At 40.2% G+C, this 14,528-nt stretch overlaps 2 protein-coding genes across 3 annotated transcripts; one reads left to right on the top strand and one right to left on the bottom strand.

Moving 5' to 3' along the window:
- Nucleotides 1-508: 508 nt before the first annotated feature.
- On the top strand, nucleotides 509-5,695 carry LOC112138370 (inosine-uridine preferring nucleoside hydrolase). Its single transcript, XM_024260923.2, has 8 exons — nucleotides 509-1,140; nucleotides 1,481-1,675; nucleotides 3,642-3,821; nucleotides 3,907-4,018; nucleotides 4,126-4,262; nucleotides 4,334-4,411; nucleotides 5,317-5,433; nucleotides 5,498-5,695. The coding sequence occupies exons 2-8, from the start codon at nucleotides 1,493-1,495 to the stop codon at nucleotides 5,648-5,650; spliced, it is 960 nt and encodes a 319-aa protein (XP_024116691.1). The 5' UTR covers nucleotides 509-1,140; nucleotides 1,481-1,492; the 3' UTR covers nucleotides 5,651-5,695.
- A 3,327-nt stretch (nucleotides 5,696-9,022) lies between these two features.
- unc50 (unc-50 homolog (C. elegans)) lies at nucleotides 9,023-14,274 on the bottom strand. 2 transcript variants are annotated; one of them, XM_024260962.2, is made up of 6 exons: nucleotides 14,126-14,274; nucleotides 13,235-13,503; nucleotides 13,036-13,156; nucleotides 12,813-12,952; nucleotides 12,620-12,727; nucleotides 9,023-9,547 (listed from the first exon to the last, which is right to left on the bottom strand). In XM_024260962.2, exons 2-6 carry the CDS (start codon nucleotides 13,500-13,502, stop codon nucleotides 9,411-9,413), a joined length of 774 nt encoding a protein of 257 aa, XP_024116730.1. In that variant the 5' UTR covers nucleotide 13,503; nucleotides 14,126-14,274; the 3' UTR covers nucleotides 9,023-9,410. The 2 variants fall into 2 exon arrangements, with proteins under 2 accessions (XP_024116730.1, XP_024116731.1); XM_024260963.2 differs by having other exon boundaries at nucleotides 13,235-13,506; nucleotides 14,126-14,270.
- Nucleotides 14,275-14,528: the final 254 nt, after the last annotated feature.

The raw sequence follows: 14,528 nt of genomic DNA, 5'->3' as shown, positions 1-14,528 counted from the left end.
CGTATTACTGTATCTGCTGTGTGGTCGTGGTTATTATTTTATTTATTTATTAATGACTGATTTTCTAATTATTTTTTAAAATGAATTGATTAATTAAATTCATTATTTCGTGTTAAAAACAAAGATATTTGAGAACATTGAATGTCTCATCAGTGATTTTCTTGTGGGAATCCTGATGCAGCCCAGCCTCACCCAAACTCCGCCTCCAGCGCCCCCGGCTGAATTGAGTTTGAGACCCCTGTTCTACACATTCCAACGTGTCGTTGTCGAGATAATGACAGCCTTGTGGCGAAGGCGTGCTCAAACGGGTTTAGTGAACCGGAGAGCGGCGCCTCCTCAGCCTGCAGACGAAGCATTCCTTTTAAGGTTCTGGATTTCTGCCAAACAGTTTATTTACGCTTACATGCGTAAAGAAAACAGACGAAGCATCTTTTTATACGTCGGCCATGTTAATATTTGTTTACAAAAGACTGCTTTTGCACAGACGGGTGAGGGAACGGAGAACCTCAACTGTTGGGGTCACAGAGGGCGTAGACCCGTCGCTCCGGGACAGAGGGGGCGGAGCCTCTGGGGTGCAGTTCTCTGACCTGCATTGGCCCTTACACAAGCCAACATAAATGTTTTTTAGAGTTACTTTCTTGTTAAATGTTTCATTTATTCATCATGATCAGCTGCTTTTAAGGGAAACGATTTTATTGGTTGGTTTTTAAGAAGTTTTAGATTTAATTTGATACCATTGTTTGGTTTGTGTGATTTAAGTTTAATTCTATTTGATGTTATTGTGACTACCTCGGCTTGATGCTGACTATTTTCTACCTTATATTTTGAATTCTAAGTTTCTGCTTCTCCAAAAACCACATTGACGATCTGGTTGTGTAGACTTTCTGATTTGTGTGGTAAAAGTTTATTTAAATGTAAGTTAGCTCACCTGTGTTCATTTTCGATTTGATATAAAGACTTTCAAACTATTTTTTTTGGATCTTTCGTTGTGTCTGTGCAGCTTAAAAACATTTGGTTGTTTTTTTTTTTTACTTGTCTCACAGAAACTCCCACAGGTGGAGTTTAACACCTGTACTAAAGCGCAGTTGTGTTCGTCACGCCTCTGTGCAGAACAAAACCTCAACACCTCCAAAACCACAGGTAAGAAGCTCACATTTTGTATCATTTAGTTCTGAATTTTACAAATATAAACCTTTTTTTCTTGCAATTGAAACACTTTTAATGTTTTAAATATACATTTTTTGGGGGGAAAATGTAAGTTTTTTTCACAAAATAATTGCTTAAAGTCAGTTTTTTGCCTCAAGCATTTTGAACTCAACTTGAAGTCAAATTCCGTTGGCGACATGCTTATTCATTCTTAGGAAACGGGAGGGGTTCCTGTCCGCTGGGTTTAAAAACTTTAAATACAACTGAAAAAGCAGCTTCATTTTTCTGAAATAGTGAGAAATGACCTGAACCTTTAACCAGACTTCATGTTTAGCGAGGAAGCAGAATGAAGAAGAAGCTGCTCATCGACGTGGACACCGGGGTCGATGATGCTCAGTCCATCATGCTCGCCCTCGCCTCCCCCGACGTGGAGGTTTTGGGGATCACCTGTTGCCACGGCAACACCAAGCTGGAGAACGTCCTCAAGAACACCCTGCGCGTCCTGAAAGTCTGCGGCCGACTTTGGCGTGCTGCCACGTGCTCATTTCTGTATCATAGATCACCAGGAAAAAATGCCATAGAACTGTTCTTTGGCCGTCCAAAACTCAGGGTTTTTTGCAGGTTTTAAAATTAAGTTTAAGTTTAATTAATTTATATAGCGCCTTCAAATGATGCTGTACAAGAACAGTAAAAACAACAATTAAATATTAAAAAAATATAGCAAAAAAATAGCAAGTTGAAAAGATTTTGAGTTTAGCTAATTTTTAGCATTCTTGGCTAATCTGTTATCTACTGAAGTTTTTTGGGGATCATTTAGAATTTAGCTTCTATTTTAGAAACAGGTTAACTTTTTTGACTAATTTGGTTTACTGAGGAATTTTAGGCTATTTAGGAGTTCACCTAGTAATTGAGCAACAAGCTAACTTTTTGTTTGGCTAATTTGGCATCTATTGAAATTTTTATGCTAATTTGGAGTTTAGCTAATATTTTAGAAATATGCTAACTTTTTTGACTTATTTTGCTATCTACTGGAGTTTTTAGGCAAAATTTAAAGTTTACTTTCTATTTTAGCAACAGGCTAACATTTTTGACTAATTTAGTTTACTGGGGAATTTTATGCTAATTTGGGGTTTAGCTAATAATTTAGCAACATGCTGATGTTTTCCGCTAATAAGTTGTCTACTGAAGTTTTCAGGCTAATTTAGATTTTAGCTTTTATTTTAGCAACATGCTAACATTTTTGGTTGATTTAATTTGGAGTTCAGCTAATAGTTAATCAACAAGCTAGCTTTTTTGCTACTTTGGCCTCTACTAAAGGTAAACAGTAAAAACGTTAAAATAAATCCCATTTTGAGAAAGGCTGGCTTGTTTTTATATTTTTGCTTTTGTTTGTGCCAAAAAAATAGACAAAATTCATGAATAAAAAAACCAAAAAGATAGTCCTGAATGCAAATCCAAATTTCTTACGGGCTAAAGTAAGACTATGCGGCTCCGTCTAGGTTTAGATCAGTAGAAAAAAGGTAACCGACCCCTGCTCTAGAACAAACTTCTGTGTCCAAAATACTGTTCTAGCGTGGTAACAGATGTGCGTCAAAAACAAACGTCAAAAACCCAATTTTTCAATGAGCTAGAACAAATATGCACATTCAAAAACATCGATAACGCCATCTACCACATTTAAAAACGTGCGTCAGAAACGTAATTTTTTTTTATGAGCTACGACAAATGTTCAAAAATGTCAAAAACGCCATCTAGCACGTTCAAAAACAAACGTCAAAAGCGCAATTTTTCAATGAGCTAGAATAAATATACTCATTCAAAAACGTCAAAAACGTTGCCTAACGTGTTCAAAAACGTCGCTTAGCATGTTCAAGAACGTACGTCAGAAACGTACATGCTAACATTTAGCCTGTTCAGAGATGTACATCAAAAACTCTGTTCTAGCACGTCAAAAAACGTGCATCAAAAACGCAATACTTCAGTGTGCTAGAACAAATATACACACTCAAAAACATCAAAAACGCCATCTAGCACGCACAAAAACGTGTGTCAAAAATTCAGTTTTTCATTGAGCTACGACAAATGTTCAAAAACGTCTAAAATGCAGTTTAGCACATTCAAAAACAAACGTCAAAAACGCAATTTTTCAATGTGCTAGAATAAATATTCAAAAATATCTAAAAGCGTGTTCAAAAACGGCATTTTTCAAAGGGTGAGAACGATTACGCACATTTAAAAACGCAGAAAACATAGATGTAGCATGTTCAAAAACATTTTAATGCACGTTTGACCGCACTTCCAACGACGTTACAGACGTATGTCTTTGAACATGCTAGCACTTATCATTATGCCTGTTTTACGATGAAACAAAGTGGCATAAATTACTGCGATTTATCTACCACGCCCAAAAAGAAGCTGCTAAAACAGTTTTCTTTTACGATGTATTTTACCTTTCGCTTGTCAGATTGTACGGGCTCAGCTTCTCCGTCTTGTAGATCCCCGTCTTCAGAGGCTGTGCGAAGCCCCTGCTGGCCAAAAAGATAAATGCGGTCGATTACCACGGCGCCGACGGGCTGGGGGAGGTCCCGGATCCAGACGCTCCAGGCCTGGAGCTGCTGCAGAAGAAGAAAGCTGTGAAAGCCATGATCAAAATCGCAAAAGAGAATTCCGGAGAGGTAGACGAACATGATTTAAGCAAATGAGCAGACTTTATTTTAAAATCATTTGAGCTAGTAATCTGGAGGTGTCGTGTCGCTGCAGGTGACCCTGGTGGCCACGGCGCCCCTCACCAACCTGGCGGTGGCTGTGGAGCTGGAGCCTTCGTTCCCCAAGCACCTGAAGGCCCTCTACATCATGGGAGGAAACACGGAGTGTGAGTCCTCCTCCTCCTCCTCCTCCTCCTCCTCCTCCTCGTCCTCCTCCTCCTCCTCCTCCTCCTCTCGGTTTACGCTCCTCCATGTTGACGGCTTGTGTCCACAGCCAGAGGCAACACCACCGTGTGTGGAGAGTTCAACTTCGTCGCCGACCCCGAGGCGGCCCACATCGTGCTGGACCGCTTCACCTGCCCCATCTACATCGCCTGCTGGGAGTTCTGCTGCCTGCGCAGCCTTCCGTGGGTGAGGACTTCAGCGTTGACTACGATGCGATAAACTTGAAAAAGTTCTTCTAACTTCAACTTGTTCTTCAGTCGTTTGTGGACGAGTGGTTCTCCATCGACACCAAAAAGGCCAAGTTTTTAAAGGAGATTTCTGCGCTGTCCATGAAGGTAAATTAGTATCTTCATCTCATCGTTATTCCATGAGAACCTTTTATATTTTTCCAGATCTGCATGCGCCCAATACGCAGTCATAACAGGAGAAACCATCAGAATGATGAATCTCTTTTGGATGCTCAAAGAAAATATTTCAAAATCCACTGATCACACCAGAACACGTGTCATGGATATCCAAATGACGTTTTGAAACTATTATGGGATGGCCACAGGATCTACGGCTTGGCGGCCATTTTAAAATTTGACAATTTTTCCCATTTTCGCACAACATGGGGGAAAAAAACTTTTGTTCGAGTGATCTTCACGAAATTTAACACGCGCGCTACCAGGTTAAGTCTGCAACCACATCCGAAGTTTTGTTGACCTTTGACCTCGTAAGAGGCCGCTCACACAGTTTTGACCAAAATGTTGTGAAGATTGAACACATGAATCCCTGTGTCAAGCTGGACAAAATGATCTGACAAACGATATGAACACATTAGGAATGTGGGCGTGGTTAACAAAAAACCTCTGTTGCTAAGGAAGTCCAAACATGTACTTTTCTTGATTCTTCCAAAAATGATATAGGCCTGTCCGTCACCTCCAGGGGACCAAAAAACAAAATGGTTGCTATGGAGATAAAACTAATAGAAAAGCCACCATATTGAAATATGGTCATGTGTAGTGAGGCGCCTGTGGGTCAGTCAGTGCTGCTAACTTTATTTTTAGTAGTTTTTGGAAGGATTCCTTTGTTCACACACACATTTTATATTTTTATTTTTAAAACACTCATTGATCAAAAAATGTACATTTTATTATTATTTTTTATTTTAAGATCCAAAGATTTCTAGAGTATTGTTTTGTCAAGGTATTTTCTTCATATTCTTTGTGACCAACTACCTGGTGTTCTGTGCCTACAGAAAGCTCGATCCCCCGAGTATGAAAAGGAGATCACCGCGGGAAAAGGGTTCAACCCCTGCGACCTGTTCGCCATGGCTGCCGCGGTGGACGACACCTTCATCACGGAGAGCGAGGAGGTAAGCGTCCGCCCTCCTCACAGGTCTTTGCAGTGGACCGCCGCTCACAGAGCGTCTCCGTCAGGTCGCCGTGACGGTGGAGCTGACAGGAGCCCACACCCGAGGGATGATGGTGCTGGACTACATGGAGCATCTGGGGAAGACAGACAAGGCCGTCATCATCAAAAACGTGGACTCGGAGAAGCTGAAGAACATGCTGATGGACGCTCTGAAGTAGGGCCGTGTGAGGAAGACAATAAATGACAGATGTCTTCTCTGTTTCTGAGTGACTTCATTTGGTCTTGACCTCAACGTGAACATCTGCTAACATCTTCTACATTTGAGGGTTTTATCAGATAAATCCACTCCTGAAGAACAATCATATTGTTTAAAAAAAAATAATAATAATGTTAATCTTATTTGCTAAAATCACGGAGCATTAAACAACATTTTGCACATTTTCAACATAATTATGCTAAAAAGTCAGTTTTAAAGTTTTTTTAAAAATGGGATTCTGCTAGATTTTTGGACTATTTTGGCATTAACAGTGTTTGTTTAGGCTGTTTTGGAGTTTAGCTAATATTTCAGCGACATGCTAGCAGTTTTGTCTAATTAAAGCCTTTATTTATTTTTTTCTATACTGTTTTGGAGTTTGGCTAACGTTTACTAGCTAACTCTTTTGGCCAATTTAGTCTTTTTAAGTTGTCTAGACTAGTTTGGAGCTTAGGAAATATTTGAGCTACATAATAGCTACTTTGGCTAATTTAGGCTCTTTTTTTTTTGTTTTTTAGGGTAATTTGGAGTTTAGTTATATATTTCAGCGACATGCCAGCTGTTTGGCTAATTTCGGCTTTTCTTTTCAAGTTCTTTAGGCTGTTATGGAGTTAGGCTAATATTTGCACGGTAGATGTTTTGGCTAGGCCTTTTTTCTACAATATTTTGAAATGTAGCTATTTTTTCACATGCTTTTGTCTAATTTAGGCTTTTATTTTCAAGTTTTTTTCAGCTCTCTTTGGGGTTAGGCTAATATTTACATACTAGCTGTTTTGGCTAATTTAGGATTTTTTGGGGGGTTGTAGTTTGGCTAATATATTTACATGCTAGCTGTTTTAGCTAATTTAGTTTTTTTAAGACTATTTTGAAGTGCCTCAGTTGGAGGAGTTTAAATATCTCTGGGTCTTGTTCACGAGTGGGAAGATCACAGCGTGAGATCGACAGGCGGATTGGAGCGGCGTCCACCGTCCAGAGCTCGGAGAGGAGCCAGTTGAGCTGTATCTGGTCCGGATGCCTCCTGGACGCCTCCCTGTAGAGGTGTTCCGGGCATGTCCCACTGGGTGGAGGACCCGGGGAAGACCCAGGACACGCTGGAGAAGCTGACCTGGGAACGCCTCGGGGTCCCCCAGAGGAGCTGGAGGAAGTGGCCGGGGAGAGGAAAGTCTGGGCATCTCTGCTTAGACTGCTGCCCCCGCGACCCGGTCCCTGATAAGCAGAAGAAGATGGATGGATGGATGGATTTTGAGGTTTAGCTATTTTTTCATTTACATGCTAGCTGTTTTGGCTAACCTACCTTTTTTTCTTCAGCTTCAGCATTTTTAACTATCAATTTCAGCAGCCAAATTCAGCTCACAGCATTCACTCTAGCATAATAAGAGGTAATCCTACATATCTAGTTTATAATAATGTTAAAAAGTTTTAAAGTTTTAAAAATGTACTTTAAAATGTCCAATAAATGTTTATCCTGTTGGACCAGCGACCTAAGGTGTGTTTTGGATTTTGGCCTGTGCGATAAAGTTTGACACCTCTGATGCAGAGACAGGAAGCAGAGCTGGAGGTAGCAGAGATGAAGATGCTGAGGATGTCTTTGGGAGGGATCAGGATGGATCAGGAATGGATCCATCAGAGGAACAGATAGATGTTCTGGAGAGAAATCCAGATGGTCTGTCTGGATCAAGAGGAGGAACAGTGGGGATGTTGGTAAAAGGATGCTGAGGTTGGAACTACCAGGAGGTTCAAGTATATAGAGAAGCAGCAGAGCCGGTTAGGTTGATGTTTTAGTACAAATTGTATTTTTCATGTTACAAGAAACACATTTGGCATGGATGTAGCTTAAGATCCCCTCTTTCAGGAAAGCACATTGGCGTCCATTTGTAAAGATGGCCTCCAAAATTGTTTTTCACCTATTTTCACCAGTCTCAACAAGATGGGCACAGAATGCAGTCTTTAAATTTAAGGGGTACCTACACAACACTACCTTAGATTTTCTTGTGGCTAAGGGACATCCGTGCCAGATTTGGTGCTGGAACCACAAACGGCACTTGAACAACCGCCTCCACTAAAGGAGGAGGGTGCAGGTGTGAAGGTGCAAAGGAGGCGCCCTCTGAAGGTAGCAACCCAAAGACACAGGAGACATTTGGGTGTGTATTTATTTTCAAATAATTTGTTTTGAACAAGGGCTGCACGGTGGCGCAGTGGTTAGCGCTCTCGCCTCACAGCGAGAAGGCCCTGGTTCGAATCCCGGCTGGGACCTTTCTGTGTGGAGTTTGCATGTTCTCCCCGTGCATGCGTGGGTTTTCACCGGGGACTCCGGCTTCCTCCCACCGTCCAAAAACATGCTTCATAGGTGAATTGGTGACTCTAAATTGCCCCTAGGTGTGAATGTGAGAGTGAATGGGTGTGTGATTGAGGCCCTGTGACAGACTGGCGACCTGTCCAGGGTGTACCCCGCCTTCGCCCTTCAGTGGCCGGGATAGGCTCCGGCACCCCCGCGACCCCGAAAGGGACAGAGCGGTCAAGAAAGTGGATGGATGGATGTTTTGAACAACATTATTTGAAGTAATTCTACTCCTATTTAAGTGCAATTAGTTATAAGCTGTAGACCAATATCTGCAGAACAAAATGTATAAAAATGCAGAATTTTAAAGCCATAAACGGACATTCAAATGATATAGGTAGCAGTTTAAATAAATAAAAAATAGAGTATTTTAATAAGGAAATAAAATGTACTGTTTCTATTAAGAATATTTGGAAAAATAAGTGGATAAACCAGATGCTGAGCTGATGACCTGAACCTCCAGAGGAGCCCTGTGAGCCTAATTAGGAAAAAATACAAAATTGATCAAAGGAAAATAAATCTAAAATGAGCTATCAAAACCCCCAAAAGGAGAAAAAAATAACATGAATTTAAAAAGTAATACATTGAAATTGAAATGCCCCCAAATTACTATTCCCCCACCTCCGTGTTCTGCTGTAAGAATTGTTTTTGGAAGAAAAACATATAATGTTCAAAGTATTTAAAAAAAATACACATTAGTCAAATGATAAAGTTTATTTTCTGGTACTTTTATATCATTTAAGTTAGTTTTAATTTCAGTAAAATTAGGAACATTTACTTTTGCACATCAAACCCTTTTAGTTGCTGAAAGTAAACTTGTCCTATCACCATGCGAGTCCTTCTAACTTTATTTAAAATGTTTAATCCGCACAAACTGGAAGCATTTATACAATATAACTTTACTGCAGCAGAACAACTTTTGGGCTTCAATTCGCTGCTCAGTTGAAAGAATCTTAAAAATGTCTGAATTGCTGCTGCAGACACGTCAAAGTGAGACGGTTAAAGTAAATAACAGCTTTTATTGAAAGTGCGTTGGAATGTAGACCTAAAGAAAAGGAACAGAAACTGCAGTCTGTCTCTGCCTTCATTCACTTCAACAGGCAGGATTGGAGATTCTCCTTCCAGTCTTCATCGGGAAAACTCTCAGATTTACATTCCGCCCAACCCGACTATCTCATGCTGAAAGAACATAAAAGCCGTCCGTCCCTTTGTTTCTGCAGCGAGACCCACCAACACTAAAGAGTCCGTGGAGCGGCGGCTCCCAACAGAAGGTGACAAAAGGTCGGCCTGATCAGTCAGTCAGTCAGTGGGCTCCCCAGAGCCACCAGAATCCCATCAGACCGACAGCAGCAAATGGAGTCCCAGACGGAGGCCGAGGACAGCCCTTCTACTGGACTCGGTACTTGTAGAACCAGCAGAGACCTCGCGTGAAGTTCCAGCCCAGAGAGATGGACAGGATGTAGATGAGGCCCAGCAAAGCGAAGGGGTACAGCAGCACCACCGTGTTGGACAGGAAGGGGAGCGCTACCAAAATAAAAGACAGAAATGTTACCGTGACGTCAAAAGCAGAGTAAATGGACAGATTGTGGAGTCCAACAGTCCTAGTTTCATGTTCAGGATGAAAAACACATTTAACCCTCTAACACCGAGCGTGTCGCCACAACACATTTGGACGAGCGCTCTTTGGATTACGGTAATTCCTGAACCGTTTTGTCTATTTGAACTATTCCAACAGTTTCTGAAACCTGAGTAGTGCTGCCACGATTAGTCTACCAATCGACGACTAATCAACTATTGAAATAGTCAACAGCTAATTTAATAGTCGATTAGTCGCTACTTTATATTATATAGAGTCAGAGTGTAGTAAAGCTGAAAGTTATAATGACATTCTTCTAGCTTTTTGGACTATTTTGGCATTTATTAAGGTTTTTTAGGCTAATTTGGAGTTTAGCTAATATTTCAGCTACATGCTAGCTATTTTGGGTAATTTAGGATTTTTTCCGTTCTTATTTTTGGCTATTTTGCAAGATTGGCTAACATTTCAGCTGGATGCTAGCTGTTTTGGCAAACTTAGGCTTTTTAAAAAGTTTTTTAGGTTAATTTGGCATCTAACTAATATTTCAGCAGGCTATCAAGGCCAGCGTTTTCAGCTATCAGCTACAGCGTTTTCAGCTATTCAATTTTATTTATATAGCCCAAAATCACAAAGAGATTTGCCTCATTGGGCTTCAAAATATAAACAATTGTTAAAGCTAAACAGACAACAAAAACTGGTTATCCCTGCCCTTAGACCCTCCCTCCCATCAGCTGCAGCGTTTTCAGCTATCAGCTGCAGCGTTTTCAGCTATCAGCTGCAGCGTTTTCAGCGGCCGTGGTGCAGTTGTAGAGCGGTCGACTCCTGATCAGAAGTGAGCAGGTTCGACTCCGCCTTGCCCGCCCATGTGTCGAAGTGTCCTTGGGCAAGACACCCAACCCCGAATTGCCTCTGGTGGAAGGTTGGCGCCAGTGTTCGGCAGCGGAGCCACCACCAGTGTGTGAATGTGTGTGTGAATGGGTGAATGGGTCTGTGACTGTGAAGCGCTTTGGGACCTCGAAGGAGGGTAGAAAGTGCTATACAAGTATACGCCATTTACCATTTACCATTTATCAGCTGCAGCGTTTTCAGCTATCAGCTACAGCGTTTTCATCTATCAGTTACAGCGTTTTCATCTATCAGCTACAGCGTTTTCATCTATCAGTTACAGCGTTTTCAGCTATCAGCTTCAGCGTTTTCAGCTCTCGGCTACAGCGTTGTCAGCTTCAGCGATTTCAGCTGTCAGCTTCAGGGTTTTCAGCTATCAGTTACAGCATTTTTAGTTATCAGAAGTAGCAACTTCGGTGACTAATGCTTCCAGCATTTACACTATATATCTAGTTATTAGTTAGTTTAAAGTGGAAGACAGATGCTGAACCTGATGATGGAGACCCTCATCCACTGAGGTTCAACCTCAGACACATCCCAGGTGTCCAACCATCTCTAAATACAGGAAACCATCAGCAGGTGAAATCTTTTCTTAGGTGTTACTTCTCATAAAAGTAGTTTTAGCTGAAAAAAGAACTAAAAACAAGAACCTAGATATGATGTTTGCATTTTAACCTCAAAGATGCACTCAGATGGAAAAGGTTTTTACATTGTTCATGTGGCCTGATGTAGCTGATGACAGAGAATGCATCTAAAGAAAATTAGGAGTAAAATAACATTTCAGTGTTTCTTTATTCAAATTGTTTTGAATCAAGAGCTGAGAACAAATATTGTTTGAATATTTGTGACATCGAAAATACGCTCAAGCTCAGAGCAACTATGAGGGGACAACCCGGTCGCAGTAAAATGCGTACATATTCCACGACTTTGCACTCTGAAATACCGTGTATAATATACGCCAAACACGCTTTTTGCGTGCATATGATACGCAATGGTAGAGAATAGGTTGCGCCGGCGTACAATATACACGCTTTTTAGGTTTCGTTTTGATCACGTGGTCAGAAATCCTCCGGCTCTTTTCTAAATGACGTCGTTCCTGGTTAAGGTTAGGATTACGGTTATGGTTAGGGTTAGAAAAGCAAATTGTTCGTTTGTGGGGCTGTCTGTGATGCTCACACCTCCACCAGGGGACGTGTCAAACGTGGAAAACAGACTTTGACACGTTTAGGACCGCACGTATTATATGCACGCAAAAAACGGTTTTGGAGTATATTATACACGGTATTTCCCAAATCGTGGCATATGTACGCATTTTACTGAGACTGGGCTCGAGGGGAAGAGGGGCGGACTTACTCTGTGTCAACAATCCCAGCTTTAGAGGTGAATTTCTAATGAACTTCTGCTGCTCTACTAAAACTACCTCCTATAAAAACAGCACTTTTTTAAATTTTTGGCTAAAAACAGCATCACTGACAACATTAAAGTGGGGCTTTGAGATACTTCAATCATGGTTTAAAAAAATATACACAACTTTTGCTGTTTTGTGGCTTCGAGGAAACACTGAACTTTCAGGCTAAATTTTTTAATTTTTAAAGAGAATGCACCTTTTAGCCCCGCCCACATCACCTGTCAGCAATTTGCTGCAAGATATTGCGAGTTGTTTTACTTCAAGCTAAACTGAGGTTCTATTTTACCACACTTGACTCAAGTTGATGTGTTATTTCTTTACATGTATTTTCCTTCAAAATGACAGTGGTTTCTAACCTTTTATTGACTCGTTGACCTTTATTGTAGCATCGTGTGTACTAGAGACGTGCGTCACATGCTATCATACAACATATACCAATGAAAAAAGAACGATTTGTTCCCTGATCTGTGCTATAAATGCAATTTCTGTAGGATTCAAATAATTTCAATCGCAGAGGAGTATAGACTATGTTAAGAAATGAAAGTAAAGCCAACGTTTGCATGCGTTTCTCTCGTTTTAGAATGTCTGTAGCATTCACCGCGGTGTCACAAACATCACTGCACCACACAGGTAAAAACACTGATCATATTTTACAGAATTTGATAAATTAAGTAAAAAAAAATCAGTTTAAAAACGCGTGTGCATCAGTTTAGTGTAAAAGACTCACCATTGTATCCCAAGAAGGTGATGTAAAGATAATAACCAATGGCAATCAGCCACAAAGTGTTCCCAACAAAATACCCCAAGAACCAGTCTGAGTTTATCACCACCAGATCTGAAAAACAAGAAGCAACAAGCTGCATCAGCTTCTGGTGGCTTAGGCGTTCCACAATCCAAACCTGAGCAAGACGGCCGCTCACGGTTGATGAAGAAGAGCTGCAGGAAGTGCAGAATAACGAGAAGCGGGTAGAAAGCGTTAAGGTGAACGTCAAACGCGTAACCCCACTCCACGTCGAAGCTTCTGCTGGGATGCTTCAATAAGTATTTGTTGCTGATCAACCTGTAAAAAAAAGAGAAAACAAGCTTAAAAATACCATAAAACATTTTTATGCATACATAATCTTTAAAGCAGGCCTAACTCACCACATAAGTGTTGATATTAGAAGGCCAACTCCTATGCAGTCCACACAGACCACCCACAGCAGAAGTTTGAAGGTCTCCACCACCCCCATGTCCAGAACAAGACCAAAGCCTATCGTTGAGACTGCGGAACAACATCCAGAAAGGGTTCGAACATTCTGTCACACCTTCAGTCAGTTATTTACAGAGAGTTCCGATTTACCGCAGAGCCAGATGCTGAGCAGGACCAAAAAGGCGGGATCGTCTCTGGCCCACTGGTCCTTGGTCTGTTTCCTGTAGTGGAAGTTGCGGTAGACTCTCTGAGGCGACGTAAACAAGTACAGCATCTGCCATAGGGCAAACTCAAAGTCCATCTGTCTGAAATGAAGCAGGCGCCGGAGGTACTTGTAGCGTTTGGCGCCCGCCGTGTGGCGTGCAGCGTCCCTGGAGCCGGGAGTGCCGTTGCTGTTGGGTGTGGTGGTCGGCAACATGCTGCTTAAAAAAACATTTGAAATAGAAACATTATTTTAGCCTCATATGAGTTGTTTTAAGGTTATTTATTACATAAACAACTGAAATACACCTGAGATTACATCTTTGAAACTGTTCAAATAAACCAAAAAATAAAGACTATTGAACAGGTTTTACATGAAAATTAGGACAGTTATTCTTTAAAATATATTTAAATATATCAATTAAAAATATATACATTTTATTTAAAGAGTAAAAAAGCTAAAAAGAGCAACAATTTACCTTTAAAATATCTTAATTTAAGATTACTTCTAAGCTAACTGTCCATGTTAGCTTATCAAAAATGCTAAAAACCTAACTAGTTTTAATATTTAGATGATTCAGACCTAAAAATAATAAAAGTACACATTGAAAACTTATGTTACATGCATTGTAAACATAATCCTCTCTGCAATAATAAAACATCATCAATTTAGCATTTTTCCTTTAGCTGTTTTCCTGTGTTTGCTAACAAACACTGTTAGCTTGTCGCTAACACGTCAACAATTACAGACAAACTGATAAACAGATCAATCAGTATAAATATTGCTAAGGTAGGTTCATTCATAAACATTAAAAATAATCAAATTTATCAATAATTTACCTTATTTTAATGGGAATATTTCCCACATGTAAAACCAAATCCCGTCCCTGTAGATGTTTGGAAACGCTTCCTGAACTATCGCGAAAATGCACACGTAGGTACTTCCGGTGTGCGCGTGGTGCATCATGGGAGATGTAGGCAAAAGATAAAGTCAGTAGCGGGAGGAAAAAAACATTCTAAATTGTTTTGATATATATATATATATATATATATATATATATATATATATATATATATATATATATATATATATATATATATATATATATATATAAATATTATGTCCAATATATATTTTTTTCATTTTATTTTATTAAGCTACGTTATTTAAAAGAAATAATTTCATACCTTTTACACAAAAAAATTACTGTAAAGTCAAGCGTATAATGACTTTACATGAATA

The sequence above is a fragment of the Oryzias melastigma genome, unplaced genomic scaffold (genome assembly GCF_002922805.2).
Source record: "Oryzias melastigma strain HK-1 unplaced genomic scaffold, ASM292280v2 sc00160, whole genome shotgun sequence".
Taxonomy (NCBI): Eukaryota; Metazoa; Chordata; class Actinopteri; order Beloniformes; family Adrianichthyidae; genus Oryzias; species Oryzias melastigma.
The sequence above is the reverse complement of the archived record's forward strand: the minus strand, read 5'-3'. Positions and strand labels throughout refer to the sequence as shown.